The sequence below is a fragment of the Salvelinus alpinus genome, chromosome 3 (assembly GCF_045679555.1).
Source record: "Salvelinus alpinus chromosome 3, SLU_Salpinus.1, whole genome shotgun sequence".
Classification (NCBI taxonomy): Eukaryota; Metazoa; Chordata; class Actinopteri; order Salmoniformes; family Salmonidae; genus Salvelinus; species Salvelinus alpinus.
In genome coordinates, this window is record NC_092088.1 from 64,352,789 (window position 1) to 64,372,326 (window position 19,538).

Below are 19,538 nucleotides of genomic sequence, written 5' to 3' on the forward strand. Positions count from 1 at the left end.
AATTATGCACAAGTGCCATCTACTGTTCAACTGCATGACTAACCCTTTTTCCCATAATGGACTCTGGCATGGTGTGATAGGTTTTCTCTTGTGCCACATTCATTGTCATCTTAAAAACACTATGTTGACTTGTAAGGGAATGTAGGTTTCTCAAGAGAAGGGAAAGTAGATTTTTCTTCAAAACCCAGTGAAACTGAGTATGCTGTAAACATGCTTCTATTTCTAGGAGCATGAGTGTTTCATGTCACCCAGCCTCATTCTGACTTTTCACAGCCATCATTGAAACCAAGCTTTGGTGATCTCCTTTTAATTCTTACAGGTGGTCACCAACAACCAAATATAACAGCCTTGTTTTGTTGTGTCTAACTTGCTCTCTTGTTTTGCAAGATACTGAATATTCTGTTCCCAGATGCATGCCAGCCTTTAGTGTGTCTACTTCTTCTTGCTGTTGAATCACACTGACACAGCCTTGCACTTTTGCATATGAACTGTTAACATTCACATGCTTGCCTGAGGGGTGAGTAAATGTTTCACCTTGCTTTAGAATACAGTATAAATTATGACAATTTGTCAATAATAAATCAACTATATGATTTGTATCATAACATTTTGGATTTTACAATTTGTTGTTGAATATGTCTGCTCATGCTTAATTTATTTTTCCACAGGCGTTTCAGACCATTGAGGGGGTACTCGAAGTTGGAAGTGTAGAGGTCTACTCTGTGTTTAGCTCTGTTCAGAGCGGCCTGATCGACCATAACACTGGGCTCTGTCTCCTGGAGGCTCAGCTCATCACCTCTGGCCTCGTTCTGCCTCAGTTAAGGATGTGTCTGGAGCTGGACGATGCTTTCCATCACAACCTCATTGACGAGCCCACCTGGAAGCAGCTCAGAGAGCTCAACGAAGCCAACCAGTGTATCCTGAGCCCACTGTTCTCCTCAGAACCTCTCCCTGTGATAGCAGCGCTTAGAGAGTGGGCCATCTCTGAGCGCCTGGCCATGAAGGTTATAGAGATCCAGCTGGCTACAGGTGGGTTGAGGGTGTCCTACACGAGCGATGTACTGACCCTGGAGAGGGCCTTTCAGTTTGGCCTGATCCCTGCCCCTCTGTACGTCAAGCTCTTGGAGAGACAGGACACATGGAAGGACCTGATCAACCCCGGCACGGCAGAGAAGGTCTCGCTCACCCAGCTGGTGCAGAGGAGCGTGGCTGATGTGGAGACTGGACTGCGACTGCTGCCGGTGAAGAAAAGCCACAATGGAAACATGGAGTTGACATCTGGGAGGGAGATTAGTGTACTTAGTGCGGTTCATGAGGGCTTGATTGACAGACAGACCACGATGAGGCTGCTGGGGGCTCAGCTGTTTGCAGGTGGTATCGTCAACCCCAAAACAGGCCGTAAGCTCACCGTAGAGGAAGCACTGTCAGAAGGCTTGATTGATCAAGGCACTGCCACTGGGATACTGAGCCAGCAGGCCCAAAATGGAGGCATAGTAAACCCTCGGAATGGCAAAAGGCTATCGGTGGATGAGGCTGTTCAGTGTGATTTGATGAGCTCTAGCAGTGCACTCTTGGTTCTCGAGAAACAGAAGGGGTTCATGGGACTTTTATGGCCTCACTCTGGTGAAATCTTGACCGTGTCTACCTCTCTGCAGCATGAAATCATCACCAATCAGCTGGCATTCAAACTGCTCAGCAATAGACAGAAGATAGCTGCCCTTTACATAGCAGAAGACTCAGAGGTAGTGGATATTAACTCTGCTACTCAAAATGGTTTCATTGACACACATACAGCAGAGGTGTTGAAAACCATTGAAATACCAGATGTTTTTCCTGATGTTGACGACCTTAATGATAGATTTTCTAGCTGGCTGATGTTGAGGGAGCTTCAGATTGGAGGATCCCATCGCCCTACAGATGATATTGAGATTGATGATGAGAACATAAATGCCCCATCTCCCATCGAGGCAAAACAGTTATTTATCTCATACCTCATGATGAATAGTTACATGGATCCAAAATCCGGACAAAGGCTTTTAATATTCGATGGACAGTTGACTAAAATGGCTGAACTTTTAGTTAACATTTCAGTAGAGACATCTGAAAACCAGCTACAAAACACTGCACTTGGTAAGGCCGCTTTTGTGGATATTTCTTTGAAAGAAGATATTTCTGAAGATTCAGAGATCTCGTTTGAAAGCAATACTGAGGATTTGGGATATTTGCACATTAACGAGGAAACCGATGGAACAATGAAAGACCATCATGCATCCAGTTTCTTCAGGGAGGATAAGTCAAATTATAATCAATCTGACAATAAAGCCTTTTCTAATAATGTGTTTATGGTGCTAGCCCAAGATGGAACAGAGGAGTCTGCTTCAGCTATTGACTGTGTAAACAATACCACACAGCCGGATTCTGAAATAAGCATCTATCAAAATAACACAATACGTATAAATCCTATTGGAATTGATGTAGAAACCTCAGATAATCAACCAAAAGAGACTTTCAATGGAATTTCAGCCACACAAACCTCTCCCAAATCGTGCTCGGTAAATGTCATAGACATGAGCTTGCTCTCAGGTGCACAGGTTGGAAAAAGCATGCTAGCACAAGATTTCACAGAAGAGTTATCTGGCTCTGATAAGAATACCAGACAGCATGATTCTGATACAAGTGTTTTGGCTGATGGAATTTATCAAAAGAACGCAAGCCCATCATCCGTTGAAATTGGTTTAGAAACCTCAGATATAGCTTTATATAATCAACCAAAAGGAGAATCAGCCTCACAAGCCATGTCGGAAAGCTCATCCCCTACTAAATCTTGCTTAGTGATTGGCAAAGACATGAGCTTGCTAGCACAACGTGTCACAGAGGAAGCATCTGTAGCTGTTCATTCTGAAATGAATGCTGGACAATATGATTCTAAAGCCAATGTTTTGTCTAATAGCATTTATCAAAAGAACAGACAGGGCACAAGCCCATTGTCGTTTGAAATTGATGTAGAAACTTCAGAAATAGCTTCAGATCATCAACCAAAAGAGACTGTCAATGCAGTTTCAGCCACACAAACTATATTGGAAAACTCAGCTCCTCCTAGATTGTGCTTAGTGAATGACACAGACATGAGCCTGTCATCAGGTGTCAAGGATTCCAAAAGGACAGTGGCACAAGGCCTCACAGTGGAAGCATCTGTAGAGGTTAGTTCTACCAGTACAAGCCTAGCACTAATTGAAATGAATTTAGAAACCTCTGAAATAGCTTCAGATAATCAACCAAAAGAGACAGCCAATGGAGGATCACCCACACAAACCACTTTGGCAAGCTCAACTCCTAGATCCTGCTCAGGTGATTCTGAAGCAAGTGTTTTTAAGAAGAAGAAAAAGAAGAAGAAGAGGACAAACAACACAAGTCTAGTACCCTTTGACATTGATGTAGAAACCTCACATATATCTTCAGATACACCAACAGAGACTTTCAATGGAGGTTCAGCCACACAAACCATTTTGAAAAGCAGAACTCCTAGATCATGCTCTGTACATGACACAGATATTAGCTTGCCCTCATGTGTACAGGACTCCAAAAGGGCGCTAGTACAAGGTTTTACAGATAAATCGTTTAGCTCTGAAAATTATACCAGACAACCTGATTCTGAAAGAAGTGTTTTGTGTGATAGCATCTATCTAAAGAACACTAATAACACAAGCCCAGAACCATTGGCGTTTGATTTAAAAACCTCCTCTTCAGTTAATCAACCAAAAGGGACTTTCGATGAAGGGTCAGCCACCCAAGTCATTTTGGAAAGGTCAACCCACCAAAGATTGTGCTCGGTGAATGACACAGACACAAGTTTCCCCTCAGCTGTGCAGAATTCCAAAAGCGTGCCAGCAGAAAATGAATATTGTAGCTCTGACAATAATGTAGAACATTCCGAAAGGGAGATAGTACACAGTTTCACAGACAAATCATCCATATCTATTGACTCCAGGCAGCTCAAGAATACCAGGCAGCACGCGTCTGAAATGTGTGTTTTGCCTGACAGAATCGATCAAAAAAACACAATGCGCACAAGCCCAACATCAATTAAAATTGATTCAGAAACAGATGTTGCTTCAGATAATCAACCTAAAGGGACTTTCAATGGAGGTTCAGCCACACAACCCATATTGAAAATCTCTACTTTGTGCTCAGTGAAAGACACAGGCCTGAACTTGCCACCGGGTGCACAAGATTCCCCACAACGTCCCACAAATACACCTGGCTGTGAGACAGACAAGAACACAAAATCTGAATCATCTCCATTGTCCACTTTATTGGCAGACACCCTTGACACATCCACAGAGTTTCCATGCACTGAGGAAGAAGCATGGGACAATGAAGATGAGAGAGGCTTTGCGATCCACCTTCTCAGAGCCCAACTAGAGGAGGGTGGTATTTTGGACATCATCTCTGGGAAACGCTATGACCTTGATGCAGCTCTTGATAAAGGCCTTGTGGATGAGGAGACTGTGTTAGAAGTTCTGGCATTGCAGCTCCACAAGGGAGAGGTTTTAGGGGATGAGAGAAGCACAGTGGCAACCCTGAAAGAAGCTGTGTCTAGAGGCTCCATATCCTCCCAGATAGCCCTGCAGATCATGGAACAGCAGAGCCTGTTGGGTGGTGTATATGACTCCAAGTCCGGATGCACTATTCGTGTAAATGAAGCGCTGGATTCAGGGTTGATTGATGATGATTTGGCTGAAAAGATCCTTCACTCAGACCCAGTACACAACGCAATCATCGACCCTGATAGAAACTGCATGCACAGCATTTCTTATTCCCAGAGTCTGGGCCTCATAGACAACAACGAGGCCGAGAATATACGTCAACATCAAACAGACAAAAATGTGCCGGTTTTGGTTCTTGACGCCCCTGATGAGGATGTCAATGGGGAAGAAGGTAAAGAGAATAGGAATAGACATGCAGGGGAAGATCTGGATGCAGAAGGAAACAGAGAACAGAACTGCGACTCCCAGAAGTCCTTACTACCTTCGTTCAACATTAGTCATGGGCCTGTATGTAGACAGATCCTATCACCTATCCTGTCAGATCAGGTAACAGGGGAACGTGTCATCCATCAACCTGACACATCATCTTCATTAAGGGAAGATGGTTCCTCACAGGCCCCTACCAGTCCACTGTCAGACATGGTCCCTGGGTCTAGAAATTCTATCCACAATGACATGTTGTCAAACAGATCAAACTCTCTCAGTTTGAGTGATAGTGGAGATAGCGGAGCTCCTCAGGCCCAGGCTAAAGAGGTGAGACAGACAGAGGAAGATGGTAACAGTTCTCTGAGGAGAGGCACGGATCTGTCCTGTGAGGCAATCGGCTTCACTCCGGGTGATGGGCAGCTGGGAGCAGGATACCGTGAGATAATGGGGAACCAGACTGTCAGTCCTGTTCAGAGTGACTCGGGCGTGTCCTGCTCATCACATAGTGATCTGTTGTCTGATGAGAGGAAAATGGAGAATGTGTTGAACGCAGTTCAGCCGCCAGCTAGCCAGCTAGTCAAGGAGTCAGGTCAGAGAATAGATAGCTCATCACTGAGAGATTTGTCTAGCGATGTAACAAGCACAGTGTCCGCAGTCGTGGGTGTCAATGTGGATAAAATGGTAATAAACAGTGATGGACTTTCATCGTTTAGCACTGTGCCACCTCAGCAATCGCTAGTGAAGTCAGATGGGGATATTAGTGGAGATATCAAGCCTACATTCTCTCAGAATGGGTACAGTCAGAGTAAGCCAACAGGTCAAAAAAAGACTCCAGTGCAGTTGACTAACTCCTCTGATTTAGCTATTGTATCCAGTGTACTGATCATAGAAACACACTGTGACAATAATGACAGCTATGATATCGGTGATCAAGAGCAGTTAGAAACTGCTCCCACTAAAGTGATATCTAACAGAATTACCCCTGATCTGACACTGACTGATAAACATCTGTCAAATTCAAACGCTAATGTTAACGCTAAAGCTAATGACAGGGTTGAATCAAGCAGAGGTGATGACAGCAAACCATCCTCAGGGAGACAAGAAGATTCATCTGATGGTAGTGTCTCACAGATTACTGATCAAGCTGATTCACCCACTGTGTCCAAGTCATCACAGACAGGACAGACAGGTACTGGCAAATGTAACTCAGTTGTGTCTGAGAAGTTGCCTGATACAAGTTCGTCATCAGCATCAGAAATGTTCCCAGGGTATCCATTAAAGGCAACAGAGCCAGGTATGAGATCAGTTGTTAAACAAGATGAATGTGGTGCAGTTGAGAATCATCCCCAGCCGATGGCTGCTATTGTTCAACCAGACTCTTCCTCCAATACCACCTCAACATCAGAAATTACCTTACAGCATCTGGTAAAGGGTAAAGAGCCTGGCCTGGGGTCAGATCTTACGCAGGATGGAAATAGGCTAAATCTATGCGTTGCTGATGAGAATCATCCCCATCTGATGACTGTTGATGTTCAACCAGACTTCATGACACCTGATAGTGTCCTACCACCTGCGTCGGCCATCTATAGTGCTCTAAGGTCCGGTTTAGGTGAGCTGGTGAGAATGAGAGTGGAGGGGGCAGATGTCGATGAATTACAAAAGGCTGAGACCCAAGCATTGGAGGGCATCATCAACCTGATACAGGACAATCCACTGTCCCATGGAAGAGGTTCTGGTGATTTTGGTAGTGAGACAGATGCAGCTCCTGGGCTTGTGAAAAGTAATAGTCCAGATCTCCTCAGGGATCTGTTGAAGCATGAGGCTCTCCGTTCAGGTAAAACTAGTCTGGATGGAGGGAAACCACCCCATGAAGAAACACCTCCATCTGATATGATCCAGATTAGGTTTCAGCAGGTTCTTCAAAGTGTATCCTCAAGCCAAGACCCTGCCATGCTCAGAGATGTGATTGGAGCCTTGAGCAGTATTCTGGGGGGTGCTCCTGATGAGGACAGGCCACGCAACCTGGAGATCATCCAGGAGGAGGACTCGTCCGATGAGGCTGAAGGTGCCGTGGCAGATCCCATGGAAGGTTTTGACCTATATCAATCTACTGAGGTTGAAACCATTTCAGACACAGGCAATGCTGGAGCAGTTCATCCTAAGGTCAGGGTAAGTTTTATGTTCGAAACGCATATAAATGCATATAAAATAACTACTACTCATGTATATGACATATGTATTTATTTGAAATTATTCATATATGTTATGTATTTTATGTATTTTCAGAAACAGTACTCCACCCAGGATTATCTGGAGTGTGTTGGTAGACTTCAGGATCATGCAGATGTTCTAGTGGAGATCAGGAACGACTTGTCATCCAAGCAGGGCTCTCTGAGTAACAACATGGAGGAGTTACACAGTCAGCTGGAGGAATCTCAGGTTTGTATCACATACACTTAAATGCACCATAGAAAGGATTGAATGCATTATAATAACAATGCATCCCTGAAAGAATGTGGCACCTTCGGTACTTTCTAGCCACTTACATTTTTCTTTCTGTTTCTGAGTGTCCCCTCCTTGCATGAGCATCTGTCTCAACATTCACCCACTTCTGTTTCTAGTTGTTGGAAGCACATCTGTCTACACTGGATAGCTTTCTAACCAGAGATCTGGACATAGCCAAGCAGCTGTTAAAGTCTGCTAATGAACTCATTCCCACGCATATCCACCAAGATCTGGCTTCAGCCTTTCGAGAGTTGCAGCCAGCATTTGCAGACGTTTGCCAAATGTCTGCAGAAAGGAATTACGTTCTAACGCAGGCTATTGATAAAGGGAAGGTCAGTGTTTGTTTCTCATTGTTTTGATCTAGGAAATTATATTACTGAACTGCAGTAAATACAAAGTCTATGAAATTAATCCTCATTGTATGAACTGTGTTTTTCAGGCCAATTTGGAGTCAACATACCAGGAGCTCCTCAGTACCCTTAATCAACTATCAGGCTGTATTCATGACAACTCTGAGATGACCTACAACCTCGACATCATGAACACATATGACGTGGACACAGTGAAAGAAATGATCCAGAATAATGAGGTATCTTTTCATACCTTATTCTCCTTATGTTCCACATTCACCTACAGTAGTGTATTTCAAGTATATATGAATAAAATACACAGTATTTTAAGGTTAAATGAAAAGTTTGTGGTTTTTCCCTCGAATTAACCAATGACACAATATATTATGGTTTACATTTATACATCCAATGAGTTGTGTTGATTGGTTCAGCCCCCTTCCATGACCCCTGTCTGTGTTTCTAGGACATGGAGACTAATGTGTCAGGTACCCAGAGGCATCTGGAGGACACTGCGTTTGACATCCAGTACTTTATCTCAGAGCATGCCCAGTTCCTGAGCCCGGCCCAGAGCAGGCACCTCCTCAAGTCTCTCAGCGCCACCCAGAGGGCAATTAAGGATCAGATGGAGAGGGTGGCCAATCATAGACGCACCCTTCAACTCCAGCTGGAGATCAGCGAGAATGAGAGTCAGCAGAAGGTTTGGACCCAAATGACTGGGCTTAGGGCCATTGCACCTTGGAAAGAGTTGATTTCAGTTTGTTGAGAAAACTATGAAAATGTATTGGTTGAAGTGAAGTGTGGCTGTGTGTGTATTTTATAGCTACATAAACAAATTATGGTCATGATATATATTTTAGAATATATATAAAATAATGTCACTAGAATTCATTAAGTCAGATTTATAATGATGTGTTTTGAATGTGTTTTAATGAGAAGTTAGTCTCTTGCATGTTTCTTTTAACACCAAAAAGACCATTGCTTGACCACTGCCAAACGCTAATCTTTCTCCTGGTCGTGTTCACGTTTCACAGGCTTCAACACACCTTTAAACTCTAAACTCCAGAGGACAAACTCCAAAGGCATCTTCAGTGTGGGAACGTTTTTCTCAACCAACCTCAGCACTAACACACTTGTGAACAAATGTCCTATTGCTCTCTACTAAACCCGTCCTCTTTCTTTACCATGTCAGAATGCTGGCCTGTTGAGTGGCTAGCATGTTTACAGCATACTCAGACCATTGTCATCAGGGGTTGACTATCTACAAACGTCCAGTATGATTAATGCGTACTATGTAGTGTATGCTGTTGGGAGGAGTGTAACATTGTAACATTGCTCTCTGGTGTGTGCAGTGCTTGGTGGAGAAACAGAAGGAGTTCTCAGACAAGTTGCAGGAGCTGTGTGACAACCTGACCAATACAGAGAACTGTCTGATAGGCCAGCAGCAGCAGGCCAAGAGTGTAGAGAGTGTGGAAGACCTGCAGCAGGTCCAGAAAGAGCATCAGGTACAGTACAGTAGCTTGTTGACGAAATGTTGGTTATCTAATAAATGAATTGCACCTGAACTATAGAATGTATGGCTACATTATTTTATTTTAAGTATGATGTCATTGCTACACATTTATCATAACACAATTATGCACATTGTGTTACACATGTATTGCTATTATACTGAATCTTGTTTGATGGGTTCACTAATTTATCACCTAACATTTCTGTTATCATGCTTTCTGTGCCTGTGTCTGCATCTGTGTCTCTGTGTGTTAAATATTGAATGTCCAGGCCTTGCAGAAAGATATCCTGACCAACGGCAGTGCCTTGAATGAGGTCATCGGCAGCACCAAGAAGTTCCTGGATGAGAACCGGTCTAAGCTGACCCCAGATCAGATCGCTGCCATCGAGAGCAAGCTGGAGGACGCCAAGAGCAAGGTCAAACTCATCAACCAACGGGCCGAGGAGTCAAGGAAAGACGTGGAGAAGTCTGTGACTACTGCTATCAAACAGGAGACTGAGAAGGTTGGAAACATATTACATTTTACATCAACATTATCCATATACCATAACTCGGTGCAAATCTGAATCATGACAGTTAAACTTTCTATTGTAGGTAGTTTACAGGAAAAGATAGATCCGCTTAAAGACACATACAATTATTTATGTAATTCAGCTTGATGATTGCTTACTTATTAAAATAAAATATAAATGTACAAAATGTATAGTTATCTATTTAATCATATAATTTAGCCAACATCATATAACTCGCTATATTCTACCTGTTTAGGAAGCTGTTGTTGAGCAGCTTGAGGAGAGCAAGAACAAGATCGAGGGTCTGCTGGACTGGATCAACAACATAGGGAATGAGAAAGGGATGGGGGTCGATCAGACAGACCATATGGGCAAACAGAACGGGAACATGCCTTTGCCATCGGAGACCTCAGCCAAGAACATTCTGGGAGAGGATGATGACCCCAATGGAAACAATGGAAACGCTCTCCAGACTACAGATAACGACACTGGCAGACAGGCTACAGAGAAGACCCCAGAACTGGACCTGGACAAGCAGTATGATAGGGTCAAGGTAAATTAACCTATTCTCTCTGGTGGTGCTTGATTCATAGTGGCTTGTTGTTACACAAGACTCAGGTCCCTTTTTCTAATAGCTGCATTGAACTTTTCCTTATTCTTTTCTTTTATATATATATATATGTATATATGTATATATACATGTATATAGGTTTTTGTATGTATGTATGTATGTATGTGTATATATGTGTATGTATGTATGTGTATATATATGTGTATGTATGTATGTGTATATATACAGTGGGGAGAACAAGTATTTGATACACTGCCGATTTTGCAGGTTTTCCTACTTACAAAGCATGTAGAGGTCTGTAATTTTTATCATAGGTACACTTCAACTGTGAGAGACATCTCAAGGTCCTTTCCTTAAGGGCTTCTTAAAGAAAAACTAACAGGTCTGTGAGAGCCGGAATTCTTACTGGTTGGTAGGTGTTCAAAAACTTATGTCATGCAATAAAATGCAAATTAATTACTTAAAAATCATACAATGTGATTTTCTGGATTTTTGTTTTAGATTCCATCAGTTGAAGTGTGCCTATGATAAAAATTACAGACCTCTACATGCTTTGTAAGTAGGAAAACCTGCAAAATCGGCAGTGTATCAAATACTTGTTTTCCCCACTGTATATACAGTATATATATAAATACAAAAACATAGTCATGGGAAGCACAAATAAAACATCACATATCACCCAGAAAAACAGTTACATTCCTCAACAAATAAGTCCCCAGTCAATACTTCAAAGTGCCTGAATGACACCAGAACATAATTTTGGGCTCCCAAGTGGCGCAGCGGTCTAAGGCACTGCATCTCAGTGTTAGAGGCGTCACTACAGTTACCCTGGTTTGAATCCAGGCTGTATCACAACCGACCATAATTGGGAGGCCCATAGGGCAGCGCACAATTGGCCAGCATCGTCCGGGTTTGGCCGGTGTAGGCCGTAATTTTAAATAAGAATTTGTTGCCTAGTTAAATAAAGGTTAAATAAAAAAATACTAATACATATAAAAAATGTATTTTGAAATCCGTTCCAGCAATAGAGTCCATTAAAACTAAAAGCAGATTTACCTAGCTCGGCGGAGACCCTAGGAACCTCAAGAGTTAACCAATACTTAAATGCAATATTTTCACTTTATTTTATTTTTTAATTTCATATCTTGTCCTGTGTGTTAAATGTCAGTGTTGTAGGTTTTTCATGTGGCAATTTTCCATACTATGTCAATTTGACAATAAAGCTTTTGGAATTTGAATGGACTCTCTCCTCTTCCAGGCTCGTCACCAGGAGATCCTGTCCCAGCAGCAGGACATGATCATGGCCACCCAGTCAGCCCAGGCTCTGCTGGACCACCAGGCCCATGCCCTGTCCTCCACGGAGAAAGACAAGCTGCAGATGGACATCCAGGAGTTGAAGGGTCGGTACAACGCTTCCCTTACCCAGGCAGAACAGCAGATGAAGCAGGTGGTCCAAGTCCAGGAGGAGCTGAAGAAGTTCCAAGGAGACTGTGAGGAGTTTGAGGGCTGGCTGCAGCAGGCCGAGGGGGAGGTGGGGGAGCTGGGAGCCCCCGCTGGAGCTCTGAACATCCTCACAGAGAAGCTCCAGAGACAGAAGAGCTTCTCTGAGGACGTCATCTCCCACAAGGGGGACCTGCGGTTCATCACCATCTCAGGGCAGAAGGTGCTGGACGTGGCGAAAGCCTGTGGACGCATGGACCCTGAGGGGAAAGATGCCCAGCTGGAGGTGGATACCACTGGAACCTGCGCTGCTGTAAAGGATAAGCTGGACTCGGTTGCTAGCCGTTACAAAGCCCTGCACTCTCAGGTAAACTTTATATACCAGTACCACAAGACTGATTTAGCCCGCTGGACTAAAGCCTAGTCTCGAAGTCTTCAGCAAGGTTACTGATCACATTCATGTTGTTCACTGAACCACCTTGGTAACACCAGGAGGCCTACCTATTTAAATCAGTACGGTGAACACTGAATGAGACACACATCTCAGGCTGATTGAATGTTCTTTTTTTATGGATGTAATATCCTACTCTCACCACACGGTGGAAGCATTTCTGTTTAATCAAAATGAAAGCAAATGAGTCATTGTTCTGTATCACAACACTGGTTCACTCTCATACTGAGAGGCAAAGGTTGACTTTGTGTAACTGTTGATCTTAAAAACAATTCAGATTAAATGCTATTTTATTATATATTGCTGTCCAGCTTTTCTATAGGTTGAGATACAGAAAAGAGTAGGCAGTTATACTGCATGCATTCCAAGTTAGTAACTACCACAGCGATCAACATCAAAACTAATTTCTTTCAGTGCAATGAGCTCGGCAACAACCTCAAAGATGTGGTGGACAAGTACAAGAAGTACGAGGACTCAACCGCTGGTCTCCTGAAGTGGCTCAACAACTCAGCGGAGGAAGCCAGAAGGCAACAGTCTGAGGCCATTGCTGCCGACCCTCAAACCCTACAGAAACAGCTGGAGGACACCAAGGTATGACAAAAAAAATAAAATCTCACCAAATCAGTATGTGTTTTATCCAGACAAAGCACATTACCACAGTGTAACAGACTCCGGGCTAGAGGAGGGCAAGTGGAGGAATAGCTGTTTACAGAACAGCCTTTTTTCAGAGTTTACTCACTGACGGCTCTGAGAACTGAATGGGTTTAGAGGTCATTACACTGCTTCAAACTTCCCTCTCCATATACAGTGTTTCCACTCACTTTAAAACAACACTGCTATTTATAGGTCCAAATTCAAACCTCAAAGCAGTCCCCAAGACATGAATATCCTAACCATTCGTACATTTTCTTGCTTATGCCTTTGAGGCGGGGGGGGGGGGGGGGGTTACGGTTGGAGTTGGACTGGACAGAGGTGTAGAGAATGCCTAGTATCCTTTAATAAATGATGTCCCTGCAGTACTCTCTGAGTCAAGCTGGCTTGCAACTGAAAGTATGTAGTGTAGAGAGAGAGAGAGTGGGAGTAAAGTCATGTTCCATTACATCTCTCTATGGAGTTGCATTGCAGTGGCTCAGAGATATAGAAGATTAGAGGTGCCCAAAACTCAAGAATGTAGTTTATGTCAGGGAAATGCTACGTTTTCCGCTGAGTGCAACCAGTCAGGTATATGTAAAGTTACAGTAGTGGAGCTCTAGTATTTGAGTGTTTGAATAACACTATTTGTTTTTAGATGCTTTTACAAAATATTTGTCTCCAGCTTTAAACCTGTATAATTACAGCATTGTAATAAAGATATAGCTGGAGTTTATTGATATATCTATATGGAGCAGTGTGGTTTGTCTGTTAGACATGTTGACTGTCTAATCTTCTGTCTGCCTGTGTTTGTCATGGTCAGGCTCTGCAAAATCAGACCACTGGTCGTCAGACTGCTGTGGAGACACTCCGCAAAACATCTGACTCTCTGGTCACTGTTGAGGGGGACCTGTTGACCAATCAGGACGAGATCCAGGAGACAGTAGGTGAGTAATCAGTCTTAAGTATAGATTCTCATCCAATGCTATTTCTAAAAATAATGAAATACTTGACAATATAGTGCCACTGCCAATGTGTGGTTACTATCATAGTGATTCATGACTGTTGGAGTGAAATAGAAGTAGGGGAGAGTGTGGTAAGTTGAGCCATCCCTTGTTTCTAGGAAACCATACACAAATGTAATAATTTGACCAAATATTTAGGAAGAGGTCATCATATCATAGAGTCTGTGAAGGAAGAAACCACATGGGGAAAGTGGTAAGCAAGTTAGGTCCCCAATTTTTTTTTCACCATGTCAAATGAATGTATTGTTCTAGAGGTTTCATGATGCTTGTATCTTAACCAAAGTACATTTTGAGATTGTTCTATACATCAGTTGGGGTCTCTATAAGCTACAATATGAGGTCCTAAACCTAGCATGAAAGTTCATCCTTGTAGCTATGTGGGCTAATACATTTTTTTGCCTTGGGGTAAGTTGTGCCAATGGCCACGGGGTAAGTTGAGCCACAGTTTGAGCAAATGTAAATGTTTTCTTCCCAAGCGTAATGCCAGGCATTATCGCAGGGATATGAGGTAACACCAGGTCCTGGTATATGTTAAAAGTGTTTTTAAAAAGTACATAGTGTTTGTAAGTTGTTAAGCCAGTGTTCAAACATGCTTAAAATGATTGAAAGACAAAACAGTTATTGTGATTGTGTTGAATTGGGTTTGGGAAATTAAGATTGGAGAAGGTTTTTGAAGGTAGTGGTAATATTTCATTCAGTACAGAAATTTGTAGGTGGCTCAACTTACCCTGTCCAGCGGCTCAACATACCCCATATCCGGGGTAAGTGGTGCCAAGAGACCAATTATTTTGGACAACCTATGTTTCCAAAACTGTAATGTTTACATGAATTCTGATTATTTTAATAAGAGATACACAACATCCTGAAATATAAGTAGATGTCTTTGTTAGAAAGAATACAATATTTCCCTTGACGGAGTGATGCTGAATGTAAAATGTTTTACCCTGTCCCTAATGATATTGCGCTTGGCCGACTCAAAAGTATTTTTTGTATGTGCTGTATATTTATGATACAGTAATCTTTTCCATATGTTTGACCTTAGCAGAAAGGTCAAACAGAGAGAACAGTGAAAACCCTGACTTGATTTGCTCATAATTTCCAAGTGGTATGAACTTTTACCAGTGCTAAGCATTGACCCTAAAACCATTGCATTGTGTCTTTGCTTTCAGATGATATTGTGGAAAGGTATGACAACCTGTCCAAGTCAGTGAGTGATCGTAATGAGAAGCTTCAGATCACCTTGACCCGCTCCCTGAGTGTCCAGGATGGCCTGGATGAGATGATGAGATGGATGGAGGGAGTAGAGAAGAGTGTGAAGGAGAAAGGACAAGTCCCTCTGGATTCAGCAGCCATTGGAGATGTGCTGAGCAAAGGGGCAGTATGTACTGTAAACATTAACTTTGTGTAACTGTTTTTACCAGTCAAATAGCCATTTCACCATATATTCACCTTACTGTAACTGGTTATTTATGCTCAACAGTTAATTTGGAATTTGTCTCTGCATGATCTTCTACAGATGATGAAACCTAAGCTATAAAAACATTGAAAAACATTAAAATGTCTCTAAAATATATATTTGTCATCCATTGTGTTTTTCTTCAAGGCTCTGGAGCAGGATATTTCCAGTCGCCAGAGTAGCATCTCGGCCATGAAGGCCAAGGTGAAGAAATTTGTGGAGACAGCTGACCCCTCCGCCGCGGCTCTGCTGCAGTCCAAAATGGATGCCCTGTCACAGCGCTTCTCTGACACCTGTGACAAGCACAAGCAGAAAATGGAGCAGCTGGAGCAGTTGAAGGACAAGGTGGAGGAGTTCGAGAAGACCTCGGACAAGGTGCAGCAGTTTGTGCTCAAGCGCTCACAGGCCCTCTCCGAAACAGACGGGCCAGGGAAAAATGTCAACGAGCTCTCGCAGCTCATGCAGGTAGCTAGTCATCAAATATGTTAATTGAATGCTCATTTTCAACCACACATTGCTCAATAGTGATCTTCCAATTGTTCTAACTGTTCTAATGTTTCTGTAGGACACTAACACTGAGTTGGCTGAACATGCCAAGGATGTGGAAATACTGCAAAAGCTGTCAAAGGAGCTGTCCAATATGGGTCCAGAGGGAAGCATGGCCCAGATTCAGGGAAAGATTGACAACCTCTCCAACAACTTCAATGCCTTCAAAGACACTGTGAAAGAGAAGTACGTGAAGATGACGGTTGCAGAGCTACCTGCTGATCCTCATGTATAATCTACTTGTGGGGATACTTGTTCTCATTTGACACAGATGAAACATCATTATTTTATTTCGCCAGTTGACAGTCATGTTTTGGCATATTTGATATGTCTCTGTGATGTGATGTGACTGTGGTTGTCTTCTCCCTTTTACAACACAGAGAGGAGGAGGTGTCTTCCTGCCAGGACCAGCTGGGAGACTTCAGGGATGCAGCCGGAGCTCTCAGGACGTGGCTGGAGGAGACAACAGAGAAAGTCCCTGTGGTTCAGCCAACCAGCAGTGAACAGAGTCTATTGAATGACCTGCAGAGAGTCAATGTGAGTGAGCAGACAGACTGGTCTGGTACTAGATAGGCCCCCTGACTTATTTGCATTATGGAAATGCAATGTTCTACCTCTGTTCTTAGTGCAAAGAAGGACAACTGCATAGCTATGTTACAAAGGTGCAGGTGAATGTGGAGCTTGTTCTTCAAATGGCCTTATGTTAAATTTTTTAATTTGAGTAATTTAGCAGACGCTCTTATCCAGAGCAACGTACAGGAGTAATTATGATTAAGTGCCTTGCTCAAGGGTACATTGGCTTATTTTTCACCTAGTTGGCTCGGGGATTTGAACCAGCAATCTCTCGGTTACTGGCCCAATGCTCTCACATTTCTTTTTCAATTTTATTTATTTATAAAGCCATTTTTACATCAGCAGATATCACAAAATGCTATACAGTAACCCAGCCTAAAACCCCAAACAGCAAGCAATGCAGATGTAGAAACACAGTGGCTAGGAAAAACTAGAGAGGAACCAGGCTCTGAGGGGTGGCCAGTCATCTTCTGGCTGTGCCGGGTGGAGATTATAAGAGTATATGGCCATTAAGGCCAAATTGTTCTTCAAGATGTTCAAACGTTCATAGATGACCAGCAGGGTCAAATAATAATCACAGTGGTTGTAGAGGGTGCAACAGGTCAGTACCTCAGGAGTAAATGTCAGTTGGCTTTTCATAGCCGAGCATTCAGAGGTCGAGACAGCAGGTGCGGTAGTGAGAGAGAAGAGTTCGAAAACAGCAGGTCTGGGACAAGGTAGCACGTCCGGTGAACAGGTCAGGGTTCCATAGCCGCAGGCAGAACAGTTGAAACTGGAGCAGCAGCACGACCAGGTGTACTGGGGACAGCCAGGAGTCATCAGGCCAGGTAGTCCAGAGGCATGGTCCAGGTCCTCCGGGAGGGGAGAGAGAGAGAGGAATTAGAGGGAGCATACTTAAATTCACACAGGACACCAGATAAGACGGGGGGGTCGGGGGACACTGTGGCCTCATCCGATGATACCCCCGGACAGGGCCAACCAGGCAGGATATAACCCCACGAACTTTGCCAAAGCACAGCCCCCACACCACAAGAGGGATATCAACAGACCACCAACTTACTACCCTGAGACAAGGCTGAGGATAGCCCACGAAGTTCTCCTCCACCGCCGAACATCTAGGCTACCTGCCGCCCATGTTTTCATGTCATATTACCCACGTCACAGGTTTGGCACTAAATGTGTTTTTGTAATAGAGTAAGAGGAGTGCGGTGCGATATATCACTATTTTGTCCTCCCTGATTTCACAGTAGTTTCCATGCCAAAGTAATAAAAGGATGGGAAGTGTTTTACATAGGACTCGTCAGGGAGTCAAACACTAAATAACCGTGACTCCCTGCCAGAAAAAAACTTCCAATCAGAGATGAACTGGTACAGTGTGTCACAGAAAAAAGATAAAAGACAAGAGAGTAACGAACCATAAGTAAATAGGTCAAACATCAAAGATTAAAACACAAATCCCTCCACACTTAATAAAACATTTGCATATTGAATAATTTGTTTGTACCATGCGAAAAATCACAGTTTAAAATGAAATGAATCATGACTTGACATCGAAAACGGTTTCCTTTGAGGAGATTTTAGTCTCGATGCTGCATTGCTCCAAATATATTTAGCTTGGTCCTGCTTCTTACAATTAACAGTCAAGACAGAGTCATTCAGTGTTCTCTCAATGTAGCCATGCAAATTGCAGCCCTATTCTGGACAGTGTTGTGTAAACTATGTTCTTGGTTTGATTCATCTCTTTGCAGGCTCTAATGGAGGAATGGACAACCAAAGGCTCTGCTGTCCAAGATATAAATAGCAAAGGATCTGCGCTATGTAGCTTCATAAGTGTTCTCACATCTCCAGCCAAGACCAAGATGTCACACACGTCAGGTACTGTATGCTTTCAGAAGGTTTGATTATCTCAAAGCAATTTGTTAGAGATATTTTTAAGCAAGTGGTTGTGTTCGGGAATGAGAAAACAATGAAACGGGAGATACCCGTTATCTGTTGCAACACGTTACGCTGTACTGTACAGAACATGACCCTGATCTCAATGTAACCACAGTGATCATACAATGATCTTTTTCATGTATGACAACCCAATAGAGTTTAGTTTGCTTTTGACATTTGTACTTAACAAATAAGCATGATCTTATGTATTTTTTTGTTTTGCGATCAGCTGTTGCTAACGGTGGTGGCCCTGGAAACCATGCCTACCTAACCAATAAAGGTACTTTTTCTTTACAGTGTATCATGTTAGGAATGTATCTACACAGTGTTCCAGACCTGTACATTATCATAACAACTTATAATTTAATGGCTTGTTAGGTAGAAATTGTCTGTTTTAGACCTCGTCTTGTACTTATCCTTGATTCTCTCTACTGGAAATGTCCCATTCTTTTTACATTCCAATGTATTAAGAACATGATTTCAATCTATTTTCAATATACCTTCAATAGCATGAAAACCCATTTCAAAGCAGCTGTGTTTAGACCACACTGCAAAACAATATCACAGAATAAATTCACAAACTCAATTTTGATGTGACCATTTCCAGTAGTGCTGTAACTGCTTACAGCAGTGCCTTGTCCAAGTCATTGTTGTTATAAAAGGTAAACTGGCTGGTGTCTAACACTCTAACCTCTAACCTCTAACCACCCACAGAGGTGATGGTGGTACAGCAGAACATGTCATATATCAACAAGGGCCACGAGAGCCTGGGAGAACTACTGAAGGACCGGGCTGCAGAGCTCTCTGGCCTGGTGCAGCAGGTGGCAGAGGCCCAGAAGGAGACAGATGCCATGATAACATGGCTGAAGGACATGAAGAAGACAACAGCATCCTGGAACTCTGCGTCCACAGAGAAAGACGCCATGAAAACACAACTGGAGCAACAGAAGGTAGATTCAGCCAAGGCCTGGTCTGCATAGACTGTTTCTACATTGTAATAGTTGTTGTCCCTATGGCTTATTATAGTAGTGGTTTAGTACATCCAGTGGTATCATATGAAA

At 43.0% G+C, this 19,538-nt stretch overlaps 1 protein-coding gene across 14 annotated transcripts in view; it reads left to right on the forward strand.

Annotated features, from left to right (window-relative positions):
* The window catches only part of LOC139571118 (dystonin-like), a 187,182-nt gene that overhangs the window by 109,989 nt on the left and 57,655 nt on the right, over positions 1 to 19,538 (forward strand). For all 14 annotated transcript variants that reach the window (XM_071393687.1, XM_071393688.1, XM_071393691.1 and 11 more), the window contains 18 exons: positions 669 to 7,142; positions 7,260 to 7,412; positions 7,595 to 7,810; positions 7,918 to 8,067; positions 8,292 to 8,525; positions 9,178 to 9,330; positions 9,608 to 9,841; positions 10,107 to 10,403; positions 11,680 to 12,228; positions 12,727 to 12,903; positions 13,766 to 13,889; positions 15,137 to 15,345; positions 15,571 to 15,888; positions 15,989 to 16,155; positions 16,350 to 16,506; positions 18,291 to 18,417; positions 18,707 to 18,757; positions 19,192 to 19,427. In XM_071393687.1, coding sequence (XP_071249788.1) covers positions 669 to 7,142; positions 7,260 to 7,412; positions 7,595 to 7,810; positions 7,918 to 8,067; positions 8,292 to 8,525; positions 9,178 to 9,330; positions 9,608 to 9,841; positions 10,107 to 10,403; positions 11,680 to 12,228; positions 12,727 to 12,903; positions 13,766 to 13,889; positions 15,137 to 15,345; positions 15,571 to 15,888; positions 15,989 to 16,155; positions 16,350 to 16,506; positions 18,291 to 18,417; positions 18,707 to 18,757; positions 19,192 to 19,427 — 10,026 coding nt within the window. The remainder of the gene's footprint in view (positions 1 to 668; positions 7,143 to 7,259; positions 7,413 to 7,594; positions 7,811 to 7,917; positions 8,068 to 8,291; positions 8,526 to 9,177; positions 9,331 to 9,607; positions 9,842 to 10,106; positions 10,404 to 11,679; positions 12,229 to 12,726; positions 12,904 to 13,765; positions 13,890 to 15,136; positions 15,346 to 15,570; positions 15,889 to 15,988; positions 16,156 to 16,349; positions 16,507 to 18,290; positions 18,418 to 18,706; positions 18,758 to 19,191; positions 19,428 to 19,538) is intronic.